We start from the raw sequence: 15,355 nt of genomic DNA, 5'->3' as shown, positions 1-15,355 counted from the left end.
TTTTATTAAGTAAGGACTTGTGTCGCTAAAGTTTCGTCGGAACTAAGTTACGGAAAGTTAATTAACAAACGGAGACGTAACAATATTCATGATATTTTCATTGCGTGAAAGAAAATACTTTTAATACAATACGAATATGTTTGTAGGTATGTCATTCACAACGACTGTCCAACAGTCCTTTGAGTGTATGGGTTATAGTCCAATTAGAAGACTAGGTCTTGACTGCACAATACACGTGTATAGCAAGACTAGGAAAATATTGTTGCCATGTAGCAGCCATATTTATTCTACATGGAGACATCATCAAAGATAACCAAATGTCAGACCTGCAGTTTGTACAACCAATAGCAACATAACCAACTGGCATTATTACACGATTCAGTTTTAAGTATTTAACTGCTAGGTTCACCGTTATTTCACTAGTTTGTTCTGTCCAATATGGTGGAATAAACAAAGCCGGCCCAGTGCATGACGTCACCTTCATAACCTTTATAGATAAACTAGTAGATGCTCATAGAAACAATTCAAAGATAATTTTCCTACAAATAGTGATGAATAAATATAAGATGTGCAATCAACATCGTTCCTTGGATCAGAAGGTATATGCAATATGATTTTTTCCAACCGTCTTTTGTTATACCATGTGTTATTTCAATAAAATAAATTGTATTGCGTTTGTTTTTAAGCAAGGAAGACTGACTGCAATACATTATTGGCAAAAATGTTTGGGTTTCGGTGCAATGAGAGCATTCAGTACAATAAAGCGCTCAGGTTTGCTAAGTAGGCGCGGGGATCTTTTCTGCTGGATGCCACCGTTCCTTGTCAATTTACTGAGCGCAAGAAAATAACGCTATCAAAGGAACAGATTTTTGACAATTGTCATTTTTATAAGAAGTGTCAAAGGGGAGATATTCAATTCAACTGAAATCACTTTATTCGACATGGTACAATAAAATCATGCATGTATATAATACCGAAATGAAAAACAAAAAGTTTATATAAATCAAACAACAACAAATATATTCTTAAACACGTTCCTCTCTTTTAATGCGTTTTTTCCGTTCATACTCCTATCTTCGAAATATTTCTTTCAATCAGTCTATGGAGGAAGTCCCGTTTTTGTTTTGTTTTTTCCGCGAAATTCCCTCACAAAATGAAACATTTTTGTTCTTAATAATTTTTTCTTCAGATTGACTGTTCAGAACATATGAAGACTGGGAGATTGACGTTGATATGGATAAGAAGTTTTAGGAATTGTAAACAAATATATAATTTTCATGTAATGTACTCTTGACAATAAGAATTTTGATATGTAATTTTTCTACGATTAACGGTTCAGGAGATACAGGGTAGTACAGACAGACATTTGATTATTATATTTAAAGATAATGATTGACTATATATACGTACTTTTAGAAGTATAATTATGATCACGCTTCGCCAACTTGTAAAAGACATTCACATCATAACAATTGTTATAGTGTCAAATGGCTTATATAAATACTGTTCGGATCACTAATGTATTTGTTGTATTTTAGCCGGCCTTAAGAGCTTTGGATTGAGTTCAAACGTTTCGTTGGCAATGAATATGACAAATATGGTTGGAAAACTATTATCATACACTTTTTTAATTGTAAAAATTCCTAAGAGACTAGATAACGAAAGTAGTGTTTAAAAATATAATAGTCTTGTTTTTATTAAGCACAAAGCTACATATTGGGCTATCTGTGCGCTGCCCAGCGCGTATATCAAAACCCAAATTTTAGCATTGTAAGCTGTGAGCCACCAGGGGGCAAATAGAATAGAACTAATTCTAATATCTTATGGCAAGTATAGAAATAATGTTTGTACATATTTTTCTCATAAAATGTTCTTTGTTTGTAACTAAGCACAAAGCTACACAACGGGCTAACTGTGCTCTGCGCACCACGGGTATCGAAACTCGGTTTCTAGCGTTGTAATTCTCATAGAAGACAGCTACAACTAGATAAGTTTGAGGAACATTTTTCACAATATTCAAAATTTTAAGTTAGATAAAAATGTTAAAAAATAAACTCGCTGTTAGTAGCAGGTATCCTATAATATACACTGTTTCTTTTGGGTTTTTAATGCGATGATACCAGAGGCTCAGTGAAATACAAATATATATCTCCTCTTTATAAAAATAAAAAATTAAGCCTATCTTTTATTTTTCAGCACGTCATCGAGTCCCCTCTTAAACTCTTGTAAACTGTTAGTCTCTACTATTGCTGATGCTAACTAACTTCATAAGTCATTCAACCTATTATTAAAAATTTATTTTTACTGAAGCCTAGCCTGTTTTTTTCGGATATTAAACATGTGCCCTCTTGTCATTTATCTATCGTTAGCTGTTTTTTAGTAGATTTTTTTCCCTTTGATGAAAAAACAAAAACAAAATGAACTGAAGCATTATCGGCATGAGGCTAGCTTTCTTTAGATATACTCTACAGACAGATTATTACACCACTATTATTGACATTATTTATTTCATTTAACTTGTCCGGAATACCAATAACATTTGGGTATGATATGAACTGTTTTAAATTGAACGATTTGTTCTGACTCAAATGTTGCCAGGTCCAACCATCTGAAAACATCTACTGATGACGAAATTTACATTTCCAGTGGTCTGGGAACACCTACTGATAACAAAGTTATCAGGACCAGTGGTCTGGAGACATCTGCTGATAAGGTAGTTATGAGGTCCAACGGTCCAGAGACACTTGCTGATAGTGGAGTTGCCTGGTACAGTGATCTGAGAACACCTGCTGATAACGTTGTCTTATTGAGGCCACTGACTTTGAAATACGTAAATAGTTGTAAGGAACAGAAATAAAATTGTTTCTGAGTCGGTTTGGTTTGAATTTCGCGCAAAGCTACACGGGGGATATCTGCGTTAGACGTCCCTAATTTAGCAGTGAAAGACAAGAGGGAAGGCAGCTAGTCATCACCACCCACCGCCAATTCTTGGGCTACTCCTTAACCAACGAATAGTGGGATTGACTGTCACATTATAACCCCCTCACGGCAGAAAGGGCAAGTATGTTTGGTGGGACGGGGATTCGAACGCGCGACCCTCAGCTTGCGAAATTGTTGAAATTGTTGTTTACATATAGATAATGCTACGAACAAAGTCGTAGCACTGAAATCGTTACTTGCATAAAAATGCTTTTTTGAATGACGTCATTACATTGAAATCATTGTTTTCATAAATATATTGTTCTGAGAATGGTTATTACACTTAGATTATGGTTTACATAAAGATAATATTGTGAACAAGGTCATTGATTTGGTACTACTCTTACATATCAAATATTGTTGGGAAAAGGGTCATTACATTAGAATATTTTCATAAGTATGGTAGTACTTATAGTAGGAATGGGGCGCTTACACATTACATGCAATACAAACTATTTACTCATATACACCTTTAACAACAAAATAACAAAACTTCAAAAGCATTTGAGAGACACCCTTAAGTGATAAAAAAACCATAGACAAAACTACAAGTTATACAACCGCTTGGGAAAATAGCAGAGCAGATAGAAAAAAATCCACAATACCACACATGTTTCAGTCTCACTGATTGACTGACATTGTTCAATGCTTCTAGCTGTGTAACAAACAGACTTACCATAGTTGTAAGTGCACTAAATAGAACATTAGCACAGGGACGACGTGCTAGTACTAGCGTTTTTCTATACTAAACATCACCAAAAAGAAGAACTACTTAATATACATCAGGTAATACATTGAACAGGGACGCCATTTCAAAATACATATGCCCACTCGCTCACTCCTTATACTGAGTAGTCGTGTTCAAATAAAACATACAAGATATCAACAAGAATTAATGAATGATGCATAAGATCACATTACCTTGTATGAAATAAAGTGCACGAGCAAGTGGAAGAAATATTTTACAAAATGAAAGTGTAAGAAAGGGTATACCAAAAAGTGAGGTAACAAGGTAGGAATGGGCACAATGTAATGAAAGTTTCTCTGTACAAACTCACAAGAGGGCGTGTCCAACATCAGGTCCATGCCTGATGTGTTTTTCTGTGTTCATGATATTGTACAGCTTATGGGTACATACAAAAGCGTGTCTATGTTTCTTCTACTTTTGTCATAGACATTAAAGAATTCATGACGTTAATATACAGACACCGCTTAAGATTTTATATCTTTGTATTTTAATCCAACTATTTAGTTAATGTACAAAATCATGTTTTTTTCGCATGCAATTACAAGAGGAGTGGGCAAGCTGTAAAGAAAAAAAAAACATGTAAGTTATGGGTCCACGCGAATATCTGATTCTTCTACTGTCGTATAAACATGCTTTGTTGTACCTGTATTGCCTCCAATAATTCGATTCACAGAAACCTCTAGTTATTGTACAATAAGCATAACCAAGCTTGATAAATTTAGTCCACATTGCTTATTGTATACAAGATAGAAACAATATACGAAGTAGGTATGGACCGAATGTTGGACACGCCCCCTTGTGAGGTTGCACAGAAGAAGTTTTATTACACCATGTCCATTCCTACCTTGTTTCTTCACTTTTGGCTCACCAAATTTCTACGCTTTCAATTGTTTTTAAATATTTTTCCACTTGTATAATTTAATGATTTATTTTTGATAAGATCATTCAACTAGAATCGTTGTTACATAAGCATATTGTTCTGAACAAAGCCACGTTATTAACGATAAACCACGGACGGAATGAACTTTCGAGCTTATTTTTTTCCTTTTACTTTCAGCTATTCATAGAAGGCAGGGCTGTATCTCTTCTATTGAATGCGAAAAGAGCGATCGTAATACGTTTTGTTCAAGAAAAAAGGGAAGTATATGTGAATGTAAGCCGGGATATATTTTTGACACATTAAATAATTCGTGCAAAGGTGAGTTGGGACACTTACATTGAGGAATGTCAACTGTTTTTTTATTCAGTATTTTATCCTTTCTCAGTGAAATGTCAACTGTTGTTTTACTGATTCTTTTATCCTTTTTTCGTGAAATGTCGACTGTTGTTATACTGATTATTTTTCATTTCTTCGTAAAATGTCAACTGTTGTTTTACTGATTCTTTTATCCCTTTTTTCGTGAAATGTCGACTGTTGTTATACTGATTATTTTTCATTTCTTCGTAAAATGTCAACTGTTGTTTTACTGATTCTTTTATCCGTTTTTCGTGAAATGTCGACTGTTATTTGACTGATAATTTTATCCTTTCTTCTGAAATGTGAAGTGTTATATAATTGGTTATTTTATCCTCTCTCTTTAAAATACCAACTGTTGTTTTACTAAGTGTTTTAAACAATAAACAGTTATATTTATCTAATAATAACTAAATATTTATAAAATAAAAAACAGGGTTAGTATTTTTATAAATCTATGAGGAGAACAAGTTGAAAATATTACAAAGAAGAGAAAAAAAGCCAATAACATTAGCGATGAGGGTAGTGATAACCATTATTATATTGATTTTGTGCGGTTCAGAACCTTGTTGTCAGACTTTGTCTACGTTATAGCCAGTTCTGTATGTGGAGAACTATCTTCCGTATAAGTCACTGATAGATGTTTAAAATTCTTACTAAATTCTGTAATGTAGTTTGATAAAGGTACTATTATTAGCTCTAACTGGACAAGGCCTTCTTCCTTCTAAGTAAGCCCCCCTTCAAATGTAATTGGAATCACAGTAATCTAAATAGGTAGGCTCAATTCCAACATGTATACTTGTTATCCATCTATAAAATTAGTCTTCTTTTTTTTTTTTGTTGTTTACAAAGATCGACAAACAGTATTTATTCTATTCATTTGCTCAGGCATCCCAGGTTATCTACACCAGTGGTTCCAAATTTGAGAACAACTGAATACTTGCTAATTCCGATCCCCAAATTTCGCGGATCGCTTCGTTCAGTATTATTTTACTGTATAGAAACTCAAAAACATTTAAAGACCTATCACAAATAAACGACTAAAACTTTTCTACCAGAAAAATCAGAACTCGTGTATGCAGTCAAGATGGAAAAATTAATCTAGGTACAACTAAATGTGAAACTTAAGTACCAAAAACCGTACATACAAAGATTGTGAAAAAAAGTGCTTGATGTAAACTACAAAAAGGGAAATGAAGTATATAGGGTAGGACAAAAATCACTAGTGATACTAACAAAATATTACGAAGACAACCGAAACGAATTAATTTTTTTTTCGGTGTTATAGTTAGAAATTAAACTGTGTTATAAATGCAAGAACTGTACAGACACTTTTGCCCCGCCCTGTATACCTTCTTCAAAACCTTTTACAAGCCTAAAGCATCTTGGCCAAATACGACTAGTAACAAGCTAAATATGTATTACATAAATGATTTAAAAATTTTTTACTTCATATTAAAACCTTGACATGAATATTTGTGATGACATTCCTTTCATATAGTTTCGCTAAATTAAAATACTTTTTCACTTAGAAGTTAAACAGTTTGAAAATAATATTTTCCCTTCTTTTGGAAATAAAAAAGGTTGAATTGAATTAATCAAAATAGTTACGTTCCATAGAACAAAAGCGAAATAAGAAAGCGAACGTAAACTATACATAAGTTCATCAACGTTTGTTTGTTTTGAATTTCGCGCAAAGCTACACCAGGGCTATCTGCGCTAGCCGTCCCTAATTTAGCAGCGTAGACAGCTAAGGAAAGCAGCTAGTTATCACCAACCATCGTCAACACTTGGACTACTCTTTTACCAACGAATAGTGGGATTCATCGTCACATTATAACGCTCCCACGGTTGAAAGAGCGAGCATGTTTGGTGGGACGGGGATTCGAACCCGCGACCAGCAGATTACGAGTCGAGCGCCCTAACCATCTGGCCATGCCGGGCCAAGTTCATTAACAACGATAATATAACAAGTGAGAAGCGTGAAATATTAAAGATAAATTTAACACGACATTAACAGAATGTTACTTATTGAATTTGTTATTCCGATATGCATACAATTTGTATCTGAAGGATTATTTGGATCGATTTTCTTTGTTTTAATCGTGTATTTTCTTTGTTTTTCAGGTGAGGACAATGTTCAGTCGTATGTTATTATGTTCATAATTCTTATTATTATGGCCTTTGGACTGACCATCGGGATAATTTTCTTGTTTTGTAGAATTAAACGGTACGTTGACGTTTTCTCCAACTAGTACCTTTAATTTAGTTAGAAATGAATCCAAGCATTGAGTGTTGATGAACTCGACTAAAATATCTAGAAATAAAAATCCAGATACGATAAACACACGCTAAATATTGAAATGGTAAAGTTTGAGGTTCAATCTTCCATTACATTTTTAGACGTATATTGAATTTAACCCCCCCCCCCAAAAAAGAACTGACTTTTATTACAGCTAAGGTCAAATCGTTACACAAGGTCAGGGTTCCCGCTTTGTCAACAATTTCATATTTTTTCTCGTGTTATTGTGAAAAAGTTATGTACATGACTATTTTTAGATTAAATTAATTTATTTTCTAGTAAAGCAAATACGTAATAATTATTCTGAAGCAATTTATAACTCTTATAATTCATTCTCACCCTATAAACATACACATACCACATGTCTTTTATTATGGGAATACAAAGTTGAGTAAGTTATATTAAAATGATCAAAATATGTAGTACATAACGTCACATGAAATTACGACCGATATAAAGTCTCTGTGGAATGGTATATCTCTGAACTACATTTCAACATTGGACTTTTGTAGATGGTGTAATGCCACCTAAAACTGATCGCTTTGGGAAAGGATATCTAACAGCTGACGTAAAGTATTCATACACTCAGATCATAAAGGTGTGTTCAAATATAATATTTATAATTTCCAAGACGGAGACATCCCTTATACTTAATGGTATTGGAAAACAAAATAATATGGATCAATTTGTGGTCCCAGGACTATCCATATAAAGACCTGCAACAAATCCTACCCCAGTCGTGGTAAACATAATATAGTCTTGTAACAACTAAGAATCCATGAACGTAAAGGTCAGTTGCAAAAACTGTTCATGTGCCCCAGGCAACAGCATACAACATAATCAACAAGGTTGACCATTTGGAAAAGTGCCACAAGTCACATGTACATAATTTGCTTCCGTTGCAAACCCCATGCAACCAGAGAATGAGACGGATATACGTGCTACTCAATATGAAGACATATTGGTAAAATGGCTTATGGATTTCTGTGCAATCGAACTTTTGAAACTGGTGCTGGAAAGTCTCGTCCTCACACGCTAGATAGATTATCGAAAGATGCAGGGAGGGGGCTTGCTTTGAAGTTGACAACTTTAAAACTGAGCGGAAACTATGCTTCAAGATGAATTGTCAAGATACATGATCGTCAGACGGAGTATGACTGGATGTGGCGACATGGACTGTAACGACGCAATGAGGCTCGAAAGTCGTTTTAGTATGACGTACTCAACTTCTATACATAACAGATGGTCGTATAAATATGGATTCTAGAAATGTTATCCTATCAGCACAATCTATGCCTTATTTATAATGGGATAATTAGCATCGTACTCTGATTAAAGTAATCACATAATACGACATATATGTATCCAAACAATTTTATTAAAAAATCAATAATTTAACGCTTGCAAAAACCTTATAAGAGAGTCTACTGGATACTAATCAAAGTCCAGAAAATTCATCTTTGTTTTTATTGTTTAAAAACAAAGTGGTTTAGATCTATCAAATTAATTATCAATTTTGCTACATATTTTCCGAAGAACTAAATCAACTAATATTATTACTTAGATTTTTCAAAATGAGTATTTTATTTTATAACACATATACTAAAATACGAAAACTAACTGTATCTTATTTATAGGAAAAAGAGAAACATCCAGACCTCAGAGTTAAGCTGCTGTGGTAAGACAGTCCTTGGACGTATGGAACAGTCTCGTTCACACGAACCAGTAAGTTTATACTATGTAAACCAGTTCAGTTCATCCAGTAAGTCTATACTATGTAAAACAGTTCAGTTCATTCAGTAAGTCTATACTATGTAAAACAGTTTAGTTCATCCAGTAAATCTATTTTTGTGTAAAACAGTTCAGCTCATCCAGTAAATCTATACTATGTAAAACAGTTCAGTTCATCCAGTAAGTCTGTACTATGTAAAACAGTTCAGTTCATCCAGTAAATCTATTTTTGTGTAAAACGGTTCAGCTCATCCAGTAAATCTATACTATGTAAAACAGTTCAGTTCATCCAGTAAATATATACTATGTAAAACAGTTCAGTTCATCCAGTAAATCTATTTTCGTGTAAAACAGTTCAGCTCATCCAGTAGGTATATATTATGTAAAACAGTTCAGTTCACCCAGTGAGTCTATATTGTGTAAGAACAGTTCAATTCACACGAACCAGTAAGTCTATATTACGTAAAACTGTACAGATCCCACGAACCAGTAAATATATGTTATGTAAAACAATCCAGATCACATGAACCAAGAAGCCTATATTATGTAAAATATTTCAGATCATACGAATCAGAAAATATGTCTTATGTAAAACAATCCAGATCACACGAACCACTAAATGTATCTTAGGTAAAACAATTTAGTTTCCAGGAGCCGTTAAGTCAGTTTTATATAAAACAGTCCCCTTCTAAATCAGTAATAACGTTTCTTTTTTTTTGCCTGTTTTATGTGAAAATTATACAGCTCACAAAAACTAGCAAAACTGCTTTATTTAAAATTATCTAGCCTATGTATATTTTAAACAGTTCCTCGTTTTATTATGAATTCATACAATTTTAAGTGTAACGATGATAACTGTTAAGCTCGGTATCTACGTTTTGCCATGCTTTCGCAAGACTATTGGTTTACGTTAAAACTAAATGGACGTGCTGATGCAAGTACAGTCGAAGTAAATCGCCCCCTTTCGTCACATTTTTACAGATCACAACGAGAGTTTGAGGGATGTGTCAACACCCTGTCGGTGGGTTTTTCGAGGTTGATGATGTTTCGACAACGCGCAACTTTAGAATGAGAGTGAATCGTCGCTGAGTCTGTTGGGTTTTATATAGATTACACGATTAGAATATTTCATTGTATCCTCTATGCTTTTTTAAAACAAGAACTCCACAAAGACAAAGTCTGAAATTTGTTTAACGGGTTAAATTTTGTACGAAACACACATTTTGCTTGTACAAAACTTTTCGTACTTATTACTAATATCACTTTTCATATTTCTCACAGGTTGAAGAACCTCCTCCAACATACGAAGAAGCTGTAGCAATAGATTTTCCAAGTGATATTATGGAAAACAACTTGAGCCCTAACGAACTAAACTATGAACAATACTACTGCCCTTCCGCCCCAACTTATTGTAAATAGGTTTTCAGGAAACAAATTCCTGCATTAAATAACCTTCAAGGCCTCGAATAATTTTTATGAAATGTGGTAAAACACAAGCAAATACCAGATAAAAAGCAACAACAATAAAACAACATATAAAGATTTTCATCCCACAGAGCGCACAAGTCATATATTTGGCTTCCCATGGCTTAAAGCTATTATAATTCCCATTCAAGGGCACAAAGCTATCATAATCTCCGTCCTACAGCACAAAGACATCAAAACTATCAAACTTTGCTTATCGCAAAGGAAGTGTGAGAGAAATGTTAGTAAATGATGTAAATAATGTTACAAATTCATTTTGAGATATAATTTTAGCAGCATTATGTTCGAAGTGAGGGAAAGGCTCCAAACTGTAGAATACCAAGATTTTAAGCAAAGGTTACAGAAGAAAGGGACGCAGAATTCAGACCTAAAACATCGACTTTATGAGATTTTGTAAACTGAATTGAAAGATCTTAAATGCAACGTTATTCGTGACTACTAACTGTGTCTTGCTGCTGCAGATTCTGTTATAAAATACGAATAAAAATATATTTGGCGCTTTGATTTGTAGAATGAGAAACTCACTCAGAAATTTTACGTGCGTTATGTGCTAGTCTTATGCATAATACACTCCATAAGGTTAAAGTTATTAGGTTTTTTTTTTGTTTCTTATTTCCTGCGTGTTTATATAAATTCTTTAAATATAACTGGAAGTGGGAAGCTAATATATATGTTAATAATTCTGATTTGCAGTCGCCTTAAAAGTTTGCATAAGCACAGGACTAACCGTAAAAGTTTTCATTTTCTAGTTGTTTAAATCCATCATGTTTGCATAATCCACAGTACTAGCCATAAAATTGCTCATTTCCTTATTGTTTAAATCCACCCTAGATCGATGTTTAATAAAGGTTGAAACCTATGAAAAAATATCCTCTCTGAACCAAAAGGTGGTCTTTAGTAACTTATTATTATACGAATTATCTCTATTTAACTATTGCTTAGTAAACGAAATTCTCCCATTAACATCAAACGATACAATTTAAGTATCTAGTTATAAATATTTCTTTTGCTACTGATGTATGTGCATGATACTAACGTTATTCTATAACTATATCTATTTTTTATACGTGTCTACTTTCTAACACAATAGTATATACATTTGAATAATACATATAGTTATGTTTGTGTATGTATATATATAAAACTGTATCATTTACGTCGTTGGTTGCAGTTATTTCGAAGCTTGCTTATCAGAGCTGTTCTTTGGAATTACCTGATATAACGGTTTAACGTTTACGTAAAGCAGTAAATGCACAAACAAATCTAGTAGAAAATAAAACTATATGTACATGAAAATCAATTGTTTTCGATTTTATTCAGGATAATTGTACGTCATGAAGTGTTTGTATTCCTTCATCTTGCCATGCCTGATTGTACTTACAGGCTGATGAACTGAGCCAATTTTTTTTTTCTCTTTAGTGCGTGTTTGATTATAGAGTTATTTTCTGTCATGTTAATAATATAAGTGCTGTGGTTTAAGGTTATGAGAGAGGTCGTTTTGGAATTTATAAATATGCAGTTTCTCAGGACATAATTACCTTAAATGTACGTAAAGCTGGTATGTTATTATTATAGGGAAAAACCTCCGAATTCTCCCTATTGCATCTTTTAGACCAGTTAGACAAATATTTATATTTTAAGGAAATGTTGGAATAATTACGACATTGCTTTACGTCCATATCTCAGAATTGAGCTCAGCCTTACCATGGAACCTTCTAATACTTGGCCTCTGACATATAACTATCTGATCAAGGTGCGAAGAAAGGGTTGATGACAACTGTTTCCTTCCCATCACTAGTTGCAGTCATTTAGTATAGCTTATATGCCACGGTTGTCAAACGAGTCTTGAAGTTATTCGATATCAAAGGTCAAAGTTTGCATAAAGTAAGAAAAATGCATACAGCCAATTTAGTAGAAAACAAAACTATTTACATAAATTTGACACTGTTTTAGTCAAAGGTTAATACAGTTTGAGGGGCTACTAGAGGTAAAAATACATATCGTGGAGAGATGGTTGCCCTGAGAGCAACTTCAAAGTCAGGACATTATAAGTCATCAATATAAACATCAAACTGATTCAGTAATTATTATTCATACACAGCACGTGCTCAGTTCAAACGAGATTGAAAAATAAAAACAAAATATTTTCAACTACCTGAAACACAAAAATGGTTTCTTAAGCCAATGATTAACTGGTGAACTATTTAGGTTTAATTCTATACATTGTTTTAGCGTCTACTTAAACATATGCTAGCAAGGTTTATTATATGAGCTGTCTCAAACAAAGCAAAATCAGCACATATTTTTGAAACACTCTTTCAATATTAGTCGAAGATTCAACAATTTATTTCCAAAAGAGTTGGTAGCTAAAATAACAGCTTTAAGGGCTTCTTTTTTTCTTTTTTAGTTTACATACAAACAGTTTTTAAAGATTATTTAAATGTAATACTTATACTGTACAAGTGTAGATAGATTGTTCATGTGCAATTATGTTGTTTAATTAAATAAAAAATACCCCTATTTACTTTACCTAAGCTATTGTTCCTTTAAGCATTGTGTACATGACAATCACGAAGTATTTACTGAGCATGAAATCATCCATAATGATATATTATTGCTTTAAAGCAAAAACACTAATTAAATATACATACACTTAACGAGTAAGGAGCAAAACCAACAGCTGACTGACGTGACTTCAGAAGACTTCAAATGTCGACCTTTTCCCTATAAAACTTTGGTAAAGAGAACGTTTAAAATAGCGTGCGCAGTAATGAACATAAAACTAATTAATGCTTTGAGGAGATAACGGTGTCCTTTTTCGAGATATTAGAAAATCCACAACAATAAACAAAATCTTATAATTGTGCAGTGGAGTGGTACTGGGGAGCCTGGTCCCCTATAATGTTTGAAAAGGCCTATCTATCTCTTGCCTCTCCCCCTAATATTTTGAATAATATTTCTGTTCGAGAGATCGAGAAAGGTCAATCGTGTGGTGTCCCCGGAGCTATATAAAAACTATCATTTTTGTGATGTAAGGGAAGTCATGTCACTCGTTGGCAGCCAGTGTGTACGTGTACACTGTGGCAGCAGGGTACCTTGGGGAAATGAAATGGTCTTTAAATCTATAGGAGACCAGAGGCGTCGGAACCGAGGCTGCTGTAGCACACCCACTTTTACATATTGGACTTATATAACAACTGTAGATTATATTAATTTTCTTGGGACCATGCCCCAAGACCCCCTACATTGATACTTTCAATCTTTCATTGTAAAATCTGTAACTCCTTCCTATACCACTGGAGACCCATATTATGACTTTCGATTTTATCAGAGTACAACAGATATAAGTTAGGTTTATTTGTAGAAATTATTTTAAGGAGATCGACTAATTCACCTCACGTAATGAAACGCGAGACACGGATAAAAAATAACTGTGATGTATTTGAGATTTAAACGCTACGTGTATGTTATACGCAATGTTGAATACCGATATTGATAGAAAAAACACAAAGTTACACTATGGGCTATCTGTGCTGTGCCTACCGAGAACATAAAAATCCGATATTTAGCGTTATTAGCCTCTAGACTTACCACTGAGCCACCTAGGGGGTGGGGGAAGATTAAATAAAACTTCTTACAATGTAGAAAATTAAACACTTCAAAGCTAAAGTGGTCATCAAGTACCATTGTCCAGATATTATTAAAATATCCGGAAACAGAGAGGCTATTTGTAAGGGAACAAAACCCAGTAGTAACGGCCAGTGTAAGTGGTCAGTCCTTATATCCACTCTATGTTTGATTAATAAATATAAGCCGAACTTGAGAAAATTGAAATTGGTTTTTAAATCTTCTATGAGATTAATGTTTTGAATATTACTTACAAACTTAAGTATAATTTAGATCAGATGTACAGTTGTGATGAGACATAATTTGAAATTGGTTTGAACCGAGTCGCTTCATCTTACTATAATAGACGTAGCATCTATGTCAGCATCTATGTATGTAACCAAAACCTTTGCGCCATCTATTGAATGGCACCACAAACACAAATTCATAAAATAATTCACACTTTAGGTATTCAAGATTGAGACAATTAGAAAAAATATCTGTGGTACATGCAACAACCATTTCTTTATCACAGAACACGATTTTAAATAAAAGTACACTCTTCACAATAAGAACACGACTTTCATTAGGATTGTACGTGAGGGTTTGATTATATCTTTATTGATGTAATTTTTAAATGTAGCCCTGAGAAAGTGGAGTTCTTAAAAATACTATTATTTTTCAATAAACGGTACCACTTTTAATATATAAAAACATTACAGTTTATATCAGAAAAAATAATGAACATTTTGAGCTCTGTACATTGAATCGTTTTGATGCAATGAGTTGGGTATGAACTAAAGAACACAATCCGAACACTTTTTCCCGTGAAGTACTTCACAGAAAAAAATATTTTTTTTCTAGAGAATGTTCACTTTTTCTCATTTTTTTTTCAATGAGGTATGAATACTATGATTAGTAATTACTAGTACAAACAGCTGCCCGTAGGGCGACGTTTCTGCTAGTTTGATTTAATATTTCAAGTATTGTGTTTCAGGCAGCACTGTTTGTTTGTTTGTTTGAATTTCGAGCAAAGCCACACGAGGGCTATCTGCGCTAGGCCGTCCCTAATTTAGCACCCACCGCCAACTCTTGGGCTACTCTTTTACCAATGAATAGTGGGATTGACCGTCACATTATAACGCCCCCACGGCTGAAAGGGCGAGCATGTTTGGTGGGACGGGGATTCGAACCCGCAACCCTCAGATTGCGAGTCGAGCGCCCTAACCACCTGTCCATGCTGGGGCCCTAACCACCTGGCCATGCCGGG

At 33.8% G+C, this 15,355-nt stretch overlaps 1 protein-coding gene across 2 annotated transcripts in view; it reads left to right on the top strand.

Moving 5' to 3' along the window:
* Positions 1–12,820, top strand: part of LOC111085744 — a 43,962-nt gene extending 31,142 nt beyond the window's left edge. The window contains exons 3-6 of one of the 2 annotated variants that reach the window (XM_022385753.1): positions 4,785–4,925; positions 7,089–7,191; positions 8,901–8,988; positions 10,276–12,820. In XM_022385753.1, coding sequence (XP_022241461.1) covers positions 4,785–4,925; positions 7,089–7,191; positions 8,901–8,988; positions 10,276–10,413 — 470 coding nt within the window. In that variant the 3' untranslated portion in view covers positions 10,414–12,820. The remainder of the gene's footprint in view (positions 1–4,784; positions 4,926–7,088; positions 7,192–8,900; positions 8,989–10,275) is intronic. The other variant, XM_022385754.1, reaches the window with a different exon arrangement.
* Positions 12,821–15,355: the final 2,535 nt, after the last annotated feature.

The sequence above is a fragment of the Limulus polyphemus genome, unplaced genomic scaffold (assembly GCF_000517525.1).
Source record: "Limulus polyphemus unplaced genomic scaffold, Limulus_polyphemus-2.1.2 Scaffold589, whole genome shotgun sequence".
Classification (NCBI taxonomy): Eukaryota; Metazoa; Arthropoda; class Merostomata; order Xiphosura; family Limulidae; genus Limulus; species Limulus polyphemus.
The sequence above is the reverse complement of the archived record's forward strand: the minus strand, read 5'-3'. Positions and strand labels throughout refer to the sequence as shown.